This window comes from Leuciscus leuciscus, assembly GCF_965113295.1.
Source record: "Leuciscus leuciscus genome assembly, chromosome: 12".
Classification (NCBI taxonomy): Eukaryota; Metazoa; Chordata; class Actinopteri; order Cypriniformes; family Leuciscidae; genus Leuciscus; species Leuciscus leuciscus.
The window spans coordinates 2,412,877-2,428,961 of NC_138736.1; the positions used below are offsets into that span (position 1 = coordinate 2,412,877).

A 16,085-nucleotide genomic window follows, 5' to 3' on the forward strand; every position below is an offset into this window, starting at 1 on the left:
TGTCAGGAATCTCGGGTTAATTATCCGGCTGCTGTTTTTAGTGTGTCTGTGACTCTCGCCCCACTGGAGGCTGTTCTACTGACTCATTGTGTGTGTGTTTCTCTGACTCAGTGTGTGTGTGTTTCTCTGAGCTGAATTAAAGAAAACTCACGCTCACTCAAAGGCCAAGCAGTGGCATTCAATCAGCAGGCCGTCCTTGCAGGGATAGTTCACCCAAAAATGGCATTTTGTCATTATTTACACACCGTCATGTTGTTCCAAACCTGTGTGATTTCTGTGGACTATTTTCAATGGAAGTGCAATGAATGACTGAAGCATTAAAGGGTAACTCTCGCCAAAATTGAACCTAGGCTCTTTTTGTGAATATACCCGAGTCAAACTTTTGTGTAAAAGCATAATTAGAATGGAAACGCCACTTTTAAGATTGACCGTATTTTTCGCTTTAGGTTAAAATGCCTTTTGAATGGCAGTGCATGGGGGCACTTCTATGATGACATCAAAATCGCTATTTTTAAAACACTAAGAAGGCTCGACACAACATGAAACTTTGTTCGAAGCATCACCAGAGGCTCTACACATGAACTTGAGCATTGACTACATTGTTTGTGTACACAAAGTTAACTAAAAAGAAAGGTTTTGTACGACTCACTTTATCAGTTAGTGTTTCCGGTGGCTGGAATTTTGTCTGTCAAAAGTAGTCGATCTCCGAATGCAACATAATGAACTGACTCCATATGAGGAAATGTCATGAACTTGTAATTTCAATGAAAAGCGTGATAACTTAGATAATAAATTATCTGTGAATTTATATGGAAACAAGCTTTAGGAGCTTTCCATCTTTACTATCCTCATGTTACGTTGCATTCGGAGATCGACTACTTTTGGATGACCAAATTCCAGCCACCGGAAAAGCTGTATTTTAACCAGGGGACTTTGAAGGGTTCCTTCAGGTGCTTCATATATAGAACCTTTCATTGGATAATTTTCATGAAATATCTCGTTAGACATGAATGTTTTTTGCAATCATGTAAAACATGATTTCTAGAGTGCTGTATAGAACCGCATTGAGCCTTTTTTCTAAGAGTGATTTAATTCTAACGAATGACTTAATTTCAATTTGTATGTCTCACCAGGATCAAATGCTTCAGTTCTCCTTTTATCGTAATTTCATGAAAAGACCAACCGGTTTAGACCTACTGAAATTTCTCCCTTTATTTTCCACAAATTTTTTTTTTTTTAAGTAAAGCAGGTTTAAAAACATCATGAAGGACAAGGCGAGCAAATGATGACAGCATTTTTATTTTTGGCTGACCTATTCTTTTAAAGTCGACACGAGTCGGCAATCTTCTTCTCTATTGTGTCGTATATACGAGTGAAACGCCACAAACAGATGTGGGCGGGGCTTGATTTGGTCTGTGAGGATTTGATTGGCTGATCTCATGTGAGTGACAGGTTGCCCCGCCCTCGTCATCAGAGAAGAGAAGAGATGAGGGGAAGTTATTCTGATGATGTGCACGGATAAAAGCACAAGAATTGTCATGGTGACTGTGACGCGTGAGTCTGATCTGCTCTGTTTTGTGTTGCGCAGCCGGGAACGGTGAAGCTGTCGAAGCCGGTGGCTCTGTGGACTCAGCAGGACGTGTGTAAGTGGCTGAAGAAACACTGTCCCAATCAACACCAGGTGTACAGCGACTCCTTCAAGCTGCACGACATCACCGGTAAACACACACACACACTCTCACACACACTCACACACACCTGTCAGTCTGATCATGATCTTCTCCAAGGTCAAATACCCACAACTCTCACACACACACACACACACACCCACAACTCTCACACACACACAGACACACAGCTCTCACACACACACAGCTCTCACACACACACAGCTCTCACACACACAGCTCTCACATACACACAGCTCACACACACACAGCTCTCTCACACCGATGGAGACATTCATGACGACACTGCCATTAATTGCTACCGGCTCCGCCGAGATGATTATTAGCTCAGCAGTGTGTGTGTGTGTGTGTGTGTGTGTGTGTGTGTGTGTGTGTGTGTGTGTGTGTGTGTGTGTGTGTGTGTGTGTGTGTGTGTGTGTGTGTGTGTGTGTGTGTGTGTGTGTGTGTGTGTGTGTGTGTGTGTGTATGTGAGGTGTGTGTGTATGTGAGGTGTGTGTGTATGTGAGGTGTGTGTGTATGAGAGCTGTGTGCGTGTGTGTGTGTGTGTGTGTGTGTGAGAGAGCTGTGTGTGTGTGTGTGTGTGTGTGAGAGAGAGCTGTGTGTGTGTGTGTGTGTGTGTGTGTGTGTGTGTGTGTGTGTGTGTGTGTGTGTGTGTGTGTGTGTATGTGAGGTGTGTGTGTATGAGAGCTGTGTGCGTGTGTGTGTGTGTGTGTGTGTGTGTGTGTGTGTGTGTGTGTGTGTGTGAGAGAGCTGTGTGTGTGTGTGTGTGTGTGTGTGTGAGAGAGGTGTGTGTGTGTGTGTGTGTGTGTGAGAGAGCTGTGTGTGTATGAGAGCTGTGTGCGTCTGTGTGTGTGTGTGTGAGTGTAAGAGAGAGAGCTGTGTGTGTGAGTGTAAGAGAGAGAGCTATGTGTGTGTGAGAGAGAGAGAGCTGTGTGTGAGAACTGTGTGTGTGTATGAGAGCTGTGTGTGTGTATGAGAGCTGTGTGTGTGTGAGAACTGTGTGTGTGTGAGAGAGAGAGCTGTGTGTGTGTGTGTGTGTGTGTGTGTGTGTGTGTGTGTGTGTGTGTGCGTGCGAGTGTCTTTAATGTCGTGTGACCTACAGTAACTCAGTGATGGATGACTGTACCGCAGTTTTTCGTGTTGTATTGTGTTTTAATGTGTTCTACTTCAAGAAGCGTTAGAGAGATAAATTACATGCGTTGTGCAGACATCAAAATCAAATGAAAGCAACATACTTTATTTACCCCTACAGCCTTATTATATTATATTAATAATAGTACTATATTAATATATATATTTAATCTTTTGACAACCAGATCATTTAATTCTAATTCTATAAATGTTGGCTAGCTGAAGTTTGTAAATGGGAATCCCTGATCAATATGAGCCTGATATTTCTAAGATGTCCTTCTTACTAAAGTCGGAGAGCGTCCAAAGTCAAAGTTTGAAGTCAAATCGATCATGTATTGATTTGCTCTGCTTTATTTATAACAGTGACGTTCTTTTCAGTGTAAGAACACACAGCGCTGATGAACCGAAGTCTTGATTCATCCGCTGATCTCAGTCGTCAGGAGTAATGCAGGAGTAATGCGTGCAGGAGTAATGCGTGGTGCAGGAGTAATGCGTGCAGGAGTAATGCGTGCAGGAGTAATGCGTCGTGCAGGAGTAATGCGTCGTGCAGGAGTAATGCGTCGTGCAGGAGTAATGCGTCGTGCAGGAGTAATGCGTCGTGCAGGAGTAATGCGTCGATGCGTCGTGCAGGAGTAATGCGTCGTGCAGGAGTAATGCGTCGTGCAGGAGTAATGCGTCGTGCAGGAGTAATGCGTCGTGCAGGAGTAATGCGTCGTGCAGGAGTAATGCGTGCATGCAGGAGTAATGCGTGCATGCAGGAGTAATGCGTGCATGCAGGAGTAATGCGTGCATGCAGGAGTAATGCGTGCAGGAGTAATGCGTGCAGGAGTAATGCGTGCAGGAGTAATGCGTGCAGGAGTAATGCGTGCAGGAGTAATGCGTGCAGGAGTAATGCGTGCAGGAGTAATGCGTGCATGCAGGAGTAATGCGTGCATGCAGGAGTAATGCATGCAGGAGTAATAATGCGCAGGAGTAATAATGCGTGCAGGAGTAATAATGCGCAGGAGTAATAATGCGTGCAGGAGTAATGAATGCGTGCAGGAGTAATAATGCGTGCAGGAGTAATGCAGGAGTAATGCAGGAGTAATAATGCGTGCAGGAGTAATAATGCGTGCAGGAGTAATAATGCGTGCAGGAGTAATAATGCGTGCAGGAGTAATGCAGGAGTAATGCAGGAGTAATAATGCGTGCAGGAGTAATAATGCGTGCAGGAGTAATAATGCGTGCAGGAGTAATAATGCGTGCAGGAGTAATAATGTGTGCAGGAGTAATAATGCGTGCAGGAGTAATGCAGGAGTAATAATGCGTGCAGGAGTAATAATGCGTGCAGGAGTAATAATGCGTGCAGGAGTAATAATGCGTGCAGGAGTAATAATGCGTGCAGGAGTAATGCGTGCAGGAGTAATGCGTGCAGGAGTAATGCGTGCATGCAGGAGTAATGCAGGAGTAATGCGTGCAGGAGTAATGCGTGCAGGAGTAATGCGTGCAGGAGTAATGCGTGCAGGAGTAATGCGTGCAGGAGTAATGCGTGCAGGAGTAATGCGTGCATGCAGGAGTAATGCGTGCATGCAGGAGTAATGCATGCAGGAGTAATAATGCGCAGGAGTAATAATGCGTGCAGGAGTAATAATGCGCAGGAGTAATAATGCGCGCAGGAGTAATAATGCGTGCAGGAGTAATGCAGGAGTAATGCAGGAGTAATGCAGGAGTAATAATGCGTGCAGGAGTAATAATGCGTGCAGGAGTAATGCAGGAGTAATGCAGGAGTAATAATGCGTGCAGGAGTAATAATGCGTGCAGGAGTAATAATGCGTGCAGGAGTAATAATGCGTGCAGGAGTAATAATGTGTGCAGGAGTAATAATGCGTGCAGGAGTAATGCAGGAGTAATAATGCGTGCAGGAGTAATAATGCGTGCAGGAGTAATGCTGCTTAAAGCAACGTTTTCTGAATTGTTCTAGTTTGTCTGGAAGGATTGTGAATGCAGTTTGTGTTAAGGTAATGCAAGATCCAATTATCCATAATTTCTGAATAAAATATGCAAGCTGCTCGATTTGATGATCCAGTATTAATTAACAGGAATCTGTTCATAAACAACCAGGCCTTACCAATTAGAGACACAAAGCAATTTGCATCCATCTCTGGTCAAACCATGCGTAGCGTAACACGTTTCACCGTAGTAAACCGAGAGCCAGATCTCCAGACAACAAACTGACTCGTGCAAATCACATCATATGAGTGTTAATGCCACTTATTTTATGATACCACATTTTTTAATTGTATATTTTCATTTATTTTAAATATGGCGGATTTTCATCATGCAATCTTTTTGGTAATTGTTTCAAAATTATTTTTTTTTAAAGAATATATTATTTGTCTATTTTCTGTTTTAATTATTATTTAAAAGTTTTAGTAATTTTGCTGTGCTTTTAATTTAATACATTTCATTTTTATTATTATTTAAAAATAATTTTCGTTTTTTAATATTTCTATATATTTTTATATTTTTATAAATGATTTCAGTTTTAGTTTTAGATGCAATTATATGAAGCCTCTGGGAACTGGTATTGATTTATAATCAGATCTCATGTTAGAGTCATTGTACCTGACATTCAGAAGGATCTGTAAACTCTTTCATACATGATCGGTCCAGACAGCCTCAGATATGCACATAATTACTCTCTAATTATTTAGCACTAAGTGTGGTTTGTTCCGTTTGAACCAGATAAAGCTCTCCATCACCGACATACAACCGCTGAGATTCTCCCTCGCCGTCTTCCAAATCGCTCCGAGAGTTTGACTGGAACACCGAGCTGTCATTAAAACTGCATTAAAGCATATTAAGGCATAATTAGATATTAGTCCCTAATCTGCAGTAATTACAAAGAAAGAGGCAGAGAGTGCTTTGGTAAATGAGTTAAGCACATATTTCTGATAGCGTAGGTGTAATCAGGGGAGAAGGTGCTCTCGTTTCTGTGTAATATACAGAAGATAAGAGAGAACGACTGAAGCTCGGCTCCTCCGTCGGAGACCGTGAAACTCTGGGCTGGATTTCAAAGAGACGTCACTCCCATGAGCCTCAGCGCGGTAGAGTTATGAACACGCAACAATTAATGCCTGTTAAGAACCAGCTGTTGTTTGACAGAATAGATAACTGGATATTCATTCAGTGTTGCTTTTTCTAAAGGAATCGTACGTTCATCTGCACACGAGGTCTGTTAGAAGACTTCGAACGTCAGGTGTGTGATAACACTGATAACCTCTTTCGCTTGTGGGAAAAAATGCTGGATATTTATCAAATCTTTTCATTTTTTGCATTATCAGTTAAATCAGTCAGAATTATTGCATTTGTTGTGGTTTGTTTTGTTTTTCAATCAATGCAATAATAATAATAATTGTGCCCTTGGCTTGATTTTCTGTGAAGAATATGCCCTGTGAACACAGATAGTAGTGCGATGCAAAGCCATTAGACCTCATTAATATATTTAAATTTAATTAGTGCATTGAAAGCCACTGTAGACAGCGCATGCATGGAGGAAAACACAAAATTATGCTAAAAAAACTTGTTGTTTCGAGTATCTTCACAAGCTTATATTATTAAATAAGTTTAATGACGTCTTAAATGAATGTTAAGAGTTGAGAAAATGTGTGTCGATCTGCGTCAGCTCTTAAAGTGACAGTACGTATTAAATCTGCTGCTGTCTGTCACTGAGGAGAAGCAAAGAACTAATGAAGAAGAGAAAATAACACACGGCTCTCTTGACTCAATAACTTTCATTGCTTTAATAAGGATTCATCTATGCACAATTTATGCATTGAAGAGTGAAGTGTTTGATATAATTAATGGCTAAAATTGAGAAAAAAAATGGTGATGCCTTCTTTCATAAAAAAAAGATGCCATTAAACAAATATTTAAAATTTAGGCTACTGTCTTTATGTTGTTTCTACATTCATTTAGAGATTTAATGTGAAATAATAAAAAACTTTAATGTCAGATGCGATTAATTGTGATTAAATTACAGAAAATGTTGCATTTTTAATCGATTGACAGCATTAAATTTAATTAATATTTAATATATTATTTTATATTATTAATACATTTCGTCTTTTTTATTTAACAAAATAAATGATTGTAAAAAAAATTATATTATAATAGTGTATATACTATAATATAATAGTATAATTAATAAATCATAATAAATAAAATAGTGTTTTAAGCATATAAGTCAATTTAGGAGTGGCACTTATTTGTGGCACATTTAAAAAGTCATGTGAACAAGCTCAGTGAAGTATTGGATTCGAGCAGAAAAAACTGAATTGAGCACTTTGACTTACGGTGTGAATATGGCTGATACAGTTTTATTTACAACTTCAAAAAATCATTCAACAAAATACTATTTCAGTTTTACAATTCCACATTTAAGTCCCTGTTACTTGCTGTTTGTCTTTGTAATTGTTTGAGAATTTTTTTTTAGCAATTTCTGAGTGAAAACTGCTTCTGCACCATTCCCCCCAGTGCAAGTGTCCGTTCTTGATCCGGGTTTCACAGCGATGACTGTCGGTCTGGTGTGGGAACTGGCGATGATGGGAACGCCACTGTTGGCTCTGGTGTGGGAACTGGCGATGATGGGAACGCCACTGTCGACTCTGGTGTGGGAACTGGCGATGATGGGAACGCCACTGTCGGTCTGGTGTGGGAACTGGCGATGATGGGAACGCCACTGTCGGTCTGGTGTGGGAACTGGCGATGATGGGAACGCCACTGTCGGCTCTGGTGTGGGAACTGGCGATGATGGGAACGCCACTGTTGGCTCTGGTGTGGGAACTGGCGATGATGGGAATGCCACTGTCGGTCTGGTGTGGGAACTGGCGATGATGGGAACGCCACTGTCGGTCTGGTGTGGGAACTGGCGATGATGGGAACGCCACTGTCGGCTCTGGTGTGGGAACTGGCGATGATGGGAACGCCACTGTTGGCTCTGGTGTGGGAACTGGCGATGATGGGAACGCCACTGTCGGTCTGGTGTGGGAACTGGCGATGATGGGAACGCCACTGTTGGCTCTGGTGTGGGAACTGGCGATGATGGAAACGCCACTGTCGGCTCTGGTGTGGGAACTGGTGATGATGGGAACGCCACTGTCGGCTCTGGTGTGGGAACTGGCGATGATGGGAACGCCACTGTCGGCTCTGGCGTGGGAACTGGCGATGATGGGAACGCCACTGTCGGTCTGGTGTGGGAGAACTGGCGATGATGAGAACGCCACTGTCGGTCTGGTGTGGGAGAACTGGCGATGATGGGAACGCCACTGTCGGCTCTGGTGTGGGAACTGGCGATGATGGGAACGCCACTGTCGGCTCTGGTGTGGGAACTGGCGATGTTGGGAACGCCACTGTCGGGTCTGGTGGGGGAGAACTGGCGATGATGGGAACGCCACTGTTGGCTCTGGTGTGGGAACTGGCGATGATGGGAACGCCACTGTCGGTCTGGTGTGGGAGAACTGGCGATGATGGGAACGCCACTGTCGGCTCTGGTGTGGGAACTGGCGATGATGGGAACGCCACTGTCGGCTCTGGTGTGGGAACTGGCGATGATGGGAACGCCACTGTCGGTCTGGTGTGGGAGAACTGGCGATGATGGGAACGCCACTGTCGCTGTGGTGTGGGAGAACTGGCGATGATGGGAACGCCACTGTCGGTCTGGTGTGGGAACTGGCGATGATGGGAACGCCACTGTTGGCTCTGGTGTGGGAACTGGCGATGATGGGAACGCCACTGTCGGCTCTGGTGTGGGAACTGGCGATGATGGGAATGCCACTGTCGGCTCTGGTGTGGGAATTGGCGATGATGAGAACGCCACTGTCGGTTTGGTGTGGGAACTGGCGATGATGGGAACGCCACTGTCGGTCTGGTGTGGGAGAACTGGCGATGATGGGAACGCCACTGTCGCTGTGGTGTGGGAGAACTGGCGATGATGGGAACGCCACTGTCGGTCTGGTGTGGGAACTGGCGATGATGGGAACGCCACTGTCGGTCTGGTGTGGGAGAACTGGCGATGATGGGAACGCCACTGTCGCTGTGGTGTGGGAGAACTGGCGATGATGGGAACGCCACTGTCGGTCTGGTGTGGGAACTGGCGATGATGGAAACGCCATTGTCAGCTCTGGTGTGGGAACTGGCGATGATGGGAACGCCACTGTCGGTCTGGTGTGGGAACTGGCGATGATGGGAACGCCAATGTCGGCTCTGGTGTGAGAACCGGCGATGATGGGAACGCCACTGTCGGCTCTGGTGTGGGAGAACTGGTGGCAGATCTTCAGATCTAATCCTCCTGTTTCATGATCACTGGCTCACTCTCTGTGGTTTTACAGGGAAGAAAGGAAAGTTTGACAGACTGACAGATAAACGAGTCCAGCTGGGATGTTAGTAATCTGGCTGTTCTGGTGTTTCCACATGCGCTGGTCAGTCAGTGTGTGTGTGTGTGTGTGTGTGTGTGTGTGTGTGTGTGTGTGTGTGTGTGTGTGCTGGAGTTCTGGCTCTCGGTCCAGAGAATACTGGGTGTGTGAGACACTGAGTTTATTTATTGGACTTTAATAAGAGTTATAAACAGCTCATGTAGAGGAGACTCCCATCAGGCTGCACACTGGTGGTCTTGGCGTACTTTATGGCCTTTTTTATGGACTTGAATCGTTCAGCTGACATTTTCATCAGAGCGAATTTATGTATTTTTTGTTTCATTTTTAATGTGAAAATTACATGCTGTAAAACGGGACATCTGATGTTTGTTGAAATGCCTCTTTTGTAAGATATTAATAGATTTTAAGGAGGCCATAGTATGACCTTGATGTAGTTTTCAGGCTCTACTAGAACAGGTTTTCCTGCTTGAATGTTGATTATTCTCCTCATATTCTCCATTGTTGCGGCTCCTCTCTTCCCAGTCTGTCAGTAACGCTCTGTTTAGTTCCTGTCTCTATGAAGCCCCTCCTTCTGAAAAGCACACTGTGCTCTGATTGGTCGGCGGGAGCAGTGTGTTGTGATTGGTCGAGCGTTTAACACGTTACTAACAGGCCACATTATTTATCATGTGAACGGGCCTTTGGTCAACAGTGATGTCTGTCTAGGGAAATTTACATCTTCACCCTTTACTCAAATATTATTACAAGATTTTTTTATTTGTGATAATAACGCAATGAAACATGCCATTATTGTGCGACATAATTTTGGGCCAGACTGTCATACAAAGTAAACAAATGCAAAAATGAAATATTAATAAATTACTATGTTGTAGTCAATGTATACTTGTTGTTTTTTCCATTAATTTATTTTTACATGGTAAAATAAAACCTGCCTTTTTTTGACAAATAATTTTGTCAAGATAAATATCTTCCCTTATATTTAAAATATCAAATTATATACGATATCTTCCTCATATTTTGATGTTTGTATCAAACTTACAGGGTCATTAAAAACAAATATCTACTCCGGACAGCACTTTCAGATAAAAAATTGCATCATCTTTGCTATTGCATTCATTACAAGTGACATTAAACATGCAATTAAGGGTTTATACGAGAAAAGTCTGTAAAATAAAGCCAATAATTTCCTAATAATCTGCTAATCTACGCAGCTCAGGATTGAAGGACAGTCGTGTGTGTTTGGGATTCAGCTCGACGTCTTCAGTTTCAGCTCTCGGTGTTCACGGTGATTTCCTCGAGCGAGATGATGAGGTTTCCGCATCTGAGATGATGAGGTTTGAGGATCTGAAATTGCAGTGTTTCTGCAGGGATGCATCATATCAATTTTTCAGTATTCTGTGGAGAAGGACGGAGAGAGGTAAGATCAGACTGAATTGTGGGGATGTTGGAGGATAAGAACATGATGTGGCCTGAATGAAACTACTGCAATTTCTGTGTTTTGGGGGATTCTGGAGGGAAAGGAGGGCGTTAGTCTTTTGATGGCCACATTAACAATTAATAATTGGACTGTGATCACGCGCTCCGCAAGCGTTTTATAGCTGTTATAAGTGATAAAGAGGTACAGTCGAGTTCTGATGGATGTAGAGGTGAGTGGTTTGCATATTGAGCAGAGACGACTCGCACAACTGACGCTCTTCTGGATGATGATGATGATGATGATGTATAATGATCATCTTGATAATGCTGTAGGTTTATATTCAGGGGAAATGGAGGCCGATTTTGCTATAGTGCCTTTCCGAACGTGCGTGTCATGTGGAAAGACATGATCTCGATGCTCATTCATAATGGTTTGTCTCAGTTCTTGTTGTTTTTCAGGTTAATGTTATGAGAGCTGAAGTGACATTTCTCCACCACTAGAGCCACAAATGGAGTCGCAAAAATAGGCTTTTATCTCATTTCCTGGTTTCTGAACGTTCGAATTCGCCAAGCAGTGTACTCGCACTTCCGGTGATTACTTAGTTACCTTTAGATGAAAAGTAGGTCAGTAAACTTAAATAAAATTGCGATATAAACCAGTGTCTGTCAATATTAAACCGCATAAAGACTATTTAAATAGGAATCGTGCATGTTCTGCGTCTCTGTGAATGAATGGCACAGACGCGCTGTTTCATTTGACACACACACACACACACACACACACACACACACACACACACACACACACACACACACACACACACACACACACACTGAGGCACGCATGACGCTCGCGATGTTTTCAGCCTATATGAGGACATTAATGCACTTCATCAACACAGCCGCTCCGAGAGTCACTTCAGCAGCATTTTAGCTTCATTTGAGAAAAACTATCATCATAAAACACAGAGAGACTCAAAGGTCTACACGGCAACCCGTCAAAATAAAGGTTTGGTTTAACCTTTGAAGAAAATTTTGCTTAAATCATTACATTTTAAATAATTGGTTATAACAATTTAATTAAACCATTAAAATGGAATAAAAAAAAAAAAAAAAAAAGAAACTTTTGGGAGATGCGAGAGCGAAGTAGTCCAGTGATAATGAACATGCAGCCACGGTGAACACAGTAACCGGAAGACACAGTCACTGCTTCAGCTATTTTTCGCTGCTACTTCTGGCGTTCTAATGTGATGCGATAAAGGCTTATTATTATCAGACAGGTTTCTGAAACACTCATCCCTGTCTGCTGTTGGTCCAACCAGTATAAGCCAGTAAACCAGTATATTGGTTGAACCAGTCAGGCTGGTTGTGATTCTGCAATGTTGATGTTGCCTCAGTGCCTAAAATGGTGTGTGTGTGTGTGTGTGTGTGTTGTGTGTGTGTATGTACAGTGTGTGTGTGTGTGTGTGTGTAATTATTTTTCTCTATATATTTTTTTTACAGTGAATTGTGACCCTGGATCACAAAACCAGTCACATGTCGCACGGGTATATTTGAGGCAATAGCCAACTATACATTGTATGGGTCAAAATTATCGATTTTTCTTTTATGCCAAAAATCATTAGGATATTAAGTAAAGATCATGTTCCATGAAGATATTTTGTAAATTTCCTACCGTAAATATATAAAACATGTATTTGTGTGAGTGAATGCAGCACAATCGCCAACATAAATGTACAACTTTAAAGGAGATTTTCTCCATATTTAAATTTTCTTGCATCCTCAGATTCCAGATTTTCAATAGTTGTATCTCGACCAAATATTGTCATATCCTAATAAACCACACATCAATGGAAAGCTTATTTATTCAGCTTTCATATGATGCATACATCTCAATTTCAAAAAATGTACCCATGTGATTTTGTGGTCCAGGGTCACAATTTATCTTCAGCATCAGTTCTGTCAGGACCACTATCGTCAAATACGATTGACAATTAGCATGCAGTTTGGATTGGCGGTATGGTTCTGTTCTGGGTGAGAACTCCCTGCGCATCCATGAAGCCTAGCATGGATAAGAGCAGGAGAACAGCAATAACCCCCCTTCGGGTGAACAGAACCAACATGAATGTATGCAAATATATTTAATTCAAGATTTTAAAGTACAACATTGGATAGGCGTCGTATTCCTATAGGTAGATGTGGATCAACTGAGAGTCAGCTGATGCGAGCTTGACTAACGTGACCTGCCAGAACTAACGCTACGCTTGATATTCTTCACCAATTTCCAAATCTGTTCTCACTGGCATTTTTCATTTAGACTTTGTTCCTCCTCCTTGTGAAGTAGGTAATTTGCATAGACTTCGACGGAGACCAGTGAAGTCAATTAGAAGCACTCACTTCCTGATGGTCGACCGTACTGCGCAGACTCACACTGAGCTTGACGACGTAGATGTGACGTGAGCAACCTGTCTGACAGTTGTAAGTCTTCTAGTATGCCTCCACGTCCCCCGATTGCCCGCGAGCTTCTCCTCCTGTCCATACGGTAATCTCTCTACTGTGCGACAGAGAGTCGAGTGGTTATGACGCAATCGTTAGCCTATTTTTACAAAAACTGCTTCTACGGGGCCATAACGTAAGATACAAGATAATGGAGCCTTTTCTACATTGTCGTGTTTCTTTAGAAATAAATAATGGACAAATGGAGTCTTTAAACGCCTCAGACGTAAAGTTATTCTATGTCAAAGTGACGCCAAAATGAATGGTCAATAGGATGCTAACAGCAGGTGATGGCTTGTTAGCCAATGGATGGTACGCTTTCCGGATGCTGGATCACTCCCTTGGTAATTTGTAGGTAATTATTATCAAACATGTTTCTGGAACACTCATCCCTGTCTGCTATTGGTCTAACCAGCATAAGCCCCACCCCCAAACTCACGCGATTGGCTGATTGGGATTCTGCAATGTTGATGTCGCCTCGGTGTCTATAAAATGGCTAGTTGTCTCTTCATGTTAAGCTTGGATATGAGAAAATACTTTAAGATTTACATTCTTGAACTGCTTTAATATTGCACTGATTTTACTCCTTTAAATCAATTATTTGAAGTTACATTCACAATCATGAATGTGTTATTGAACAGATGAACATCACTAAGCGCATCTGTGTCTTCCTCTCTTGTTCTGTTCATCTGTGTAACTCGCACTATCTGCCCTCTTTTGATTAAATGCCAGATGCCATTGTCCTCTAATCTAGTGATCGATACGGGCGCAGCAACACGACTGGCCAAATAATGATATCAGTCTTCCAGTGATCTGGGTTATTAAGATGTTCCAGGGACGTCCTAGGAACTTTAGGAACACCGAAGATAAGATAATGCAGGACTTACTCCTCTTCTACGCTTCAACGTCAGGCGTGTGTTTCTGTGTGTGTGTGTGTGTGTGTTTGTTTATGTACAGTGTGTGTGTGTGTGTGTGTGTGTGTGTGTGTGTGTGTGTGTGTGTGTGTGTGTGTGTGTGTGTGTGTGTGTGTGTGTGTGTGTGTGTGTGTGTGTGTATGAATGTGTTTATGTGTGTATGTACAATATGTATGTGTGTGTGTGTATTTGCGTGTATATGTGGGATGTGTGTATGTACAGTATGTGTGTGTGTGTGTGTGTGTGTGTGTGTGTGTGTGTGTGTGTGTGTGTGTGTGTGTGTAGTTAGTTTGTATAATTTGATATATATATATATATATATATATTCACAGTGAATTTCTGTTCAGCATCAGATTCATAGATTTCCAAATCTGTTCTCAGTGGAATTTTTCATTTAGACTTTGGTCCTCGTCCATGTAAAGTAGGTAATTTGGCAGCATAATCTGTCCTGTTGGATGAAACTGTGTGGATCAGCGAAGGGACGTTCTTGGCAGTCGTGCACTCACTCTGTGTGTGTGTGTGTGTGTGTGAGAGAGAGAGAGAGAGAGAGAGAGAGAGAGTGAAAGGTCCTCTCGGGACTCATGAATGCAGCTGCGGTTAAACTATGTGAAGTATTGTACAGTCTCACCTGAGGAGTTTGCTTCTCCAGTCCTCAGTGTTTCTCAAGTGCGGTCCTGCTCGCTCGCCCTAAGAGTTTCGTCAGAGAGATTGAGGTTCATTTCCATCTTTATAGGCCCCAGAGTCTCTCTCTTTCTTTCCTTTTGTCTGTCATCCTCCTGGTTGTTGCAGTAATTAGCCAGGCGTTGCTTCACATGTAAAAGGGACAGATCCAGAGAGAGAGAGAGAGAGAGGGAGAGAGAGATATGCTCTGATGGAGTCGTAGAGGACGAGCTGCTCTTCCTCACCGAGTGCAGCAAGTATAAAAACATCAAAAACACTTATTTCACACAAATAGCACAGATGTTAACTCAATTCCAGCAATCAAGACTCATAAACAAACTGTGTTATATTTTGGGAGAGAAAGAGGAATGTATTCATCCGGCAGCGCAGTGTGTGTTCTCCTGCCATCATATGAGGGCTGAACCGTCTTTTCCCTTTAAACTACTCTCTGGACTTATTATTTATTTTTATTTATTTATTTTATTGTGATTGATATATTTTTATTAGAGAGAGAGAGAGAGAGAGAGAGAGAGAGAGAGAGAGAGAGAGAGAGAGAGAGAGAGAGAGAGAGAGAGAGAGAGAGAGAGAGAGAGAGAGATCATAATAGTATAATGGCATATTTGCTTGCAGTTTTATTTCATGAATTTTAAATGGTCATCAATGTAGAAATATATGATTTACAGCCAGATTAGATACAGCCCCCCAGACAGAGAAGCACAGCACTGGCTCAGCACTCACTGCAAACTTTAACAGTCATCAAAACTAGAGTTTCGTTTGTGTTTAGCCGTTTTGTTGTGTTCATTATAATAATTTTATTGGCAGGCAGTATTATGACTCATTACATATTTTCTGTAATTTACTGCAAAATTTGTCCTTTTTACAGTAGTTTCCAGTTTTTGCATCACCACATGCAAAGCTCTTACACTTAAAGCCTTTGAGTGAGCATTATAATGCATTATAACTGTGGTTACAATTATTCATGCGATCATACAATGCATTATAAGGCATAATTAATGCATTAAAAATACTTTTATGACGCATTACTATATAAAGAGTATTGCGTCAGCGTCATAAAAGTATTTGTAATGCATTAATTATGCCTTATAATGCATTGTATGATTGCATGAATAATTGTAACCACAGTTATAATGCATTATAATGCTCATCTATTTAGTGAACACGCCTTTAGAAAGTATAATGCATTAAAACACACGACAAACGTATTATAATGCATTATCATGTACATCATGAATACCTTTAAAATGCATTATACATGAAGGCTTTAAGACAAAGTGTTCTACATTTTTAGATTCAGTGATTTTTGGGAAAAACCCAAAAATATTGGTCTTTTTAGAAGATGTTTAAGT

At 42.1% G+C, this 16,085-nt stretch overlaps 1 protein-coding gene across 2 annotated transcripts in view; it reads left to right on the plus strand.

The window, feature by feature from the left end:
* The window catches only part of samd12 (sterile alpha motif domain containing 12), a 116,423-nt gene that overhangs the window by 23,262 nt on the left and 77,076 nt on the right, over positions 1–16,085 (plus strand). For both annotated transcript variants that reach the window (XM_082186010.1, XM_082186009.1), the window contains exon 3: positions 1,589–1,718. In XM_082186010.1, the coding sequence (XP_082042136.1) occupies positions 1,589–1,718 (130 nt within the window). The remainder of the gene's footprint in view (positions 1–1,588; positions 1,719–16,085) is intronic.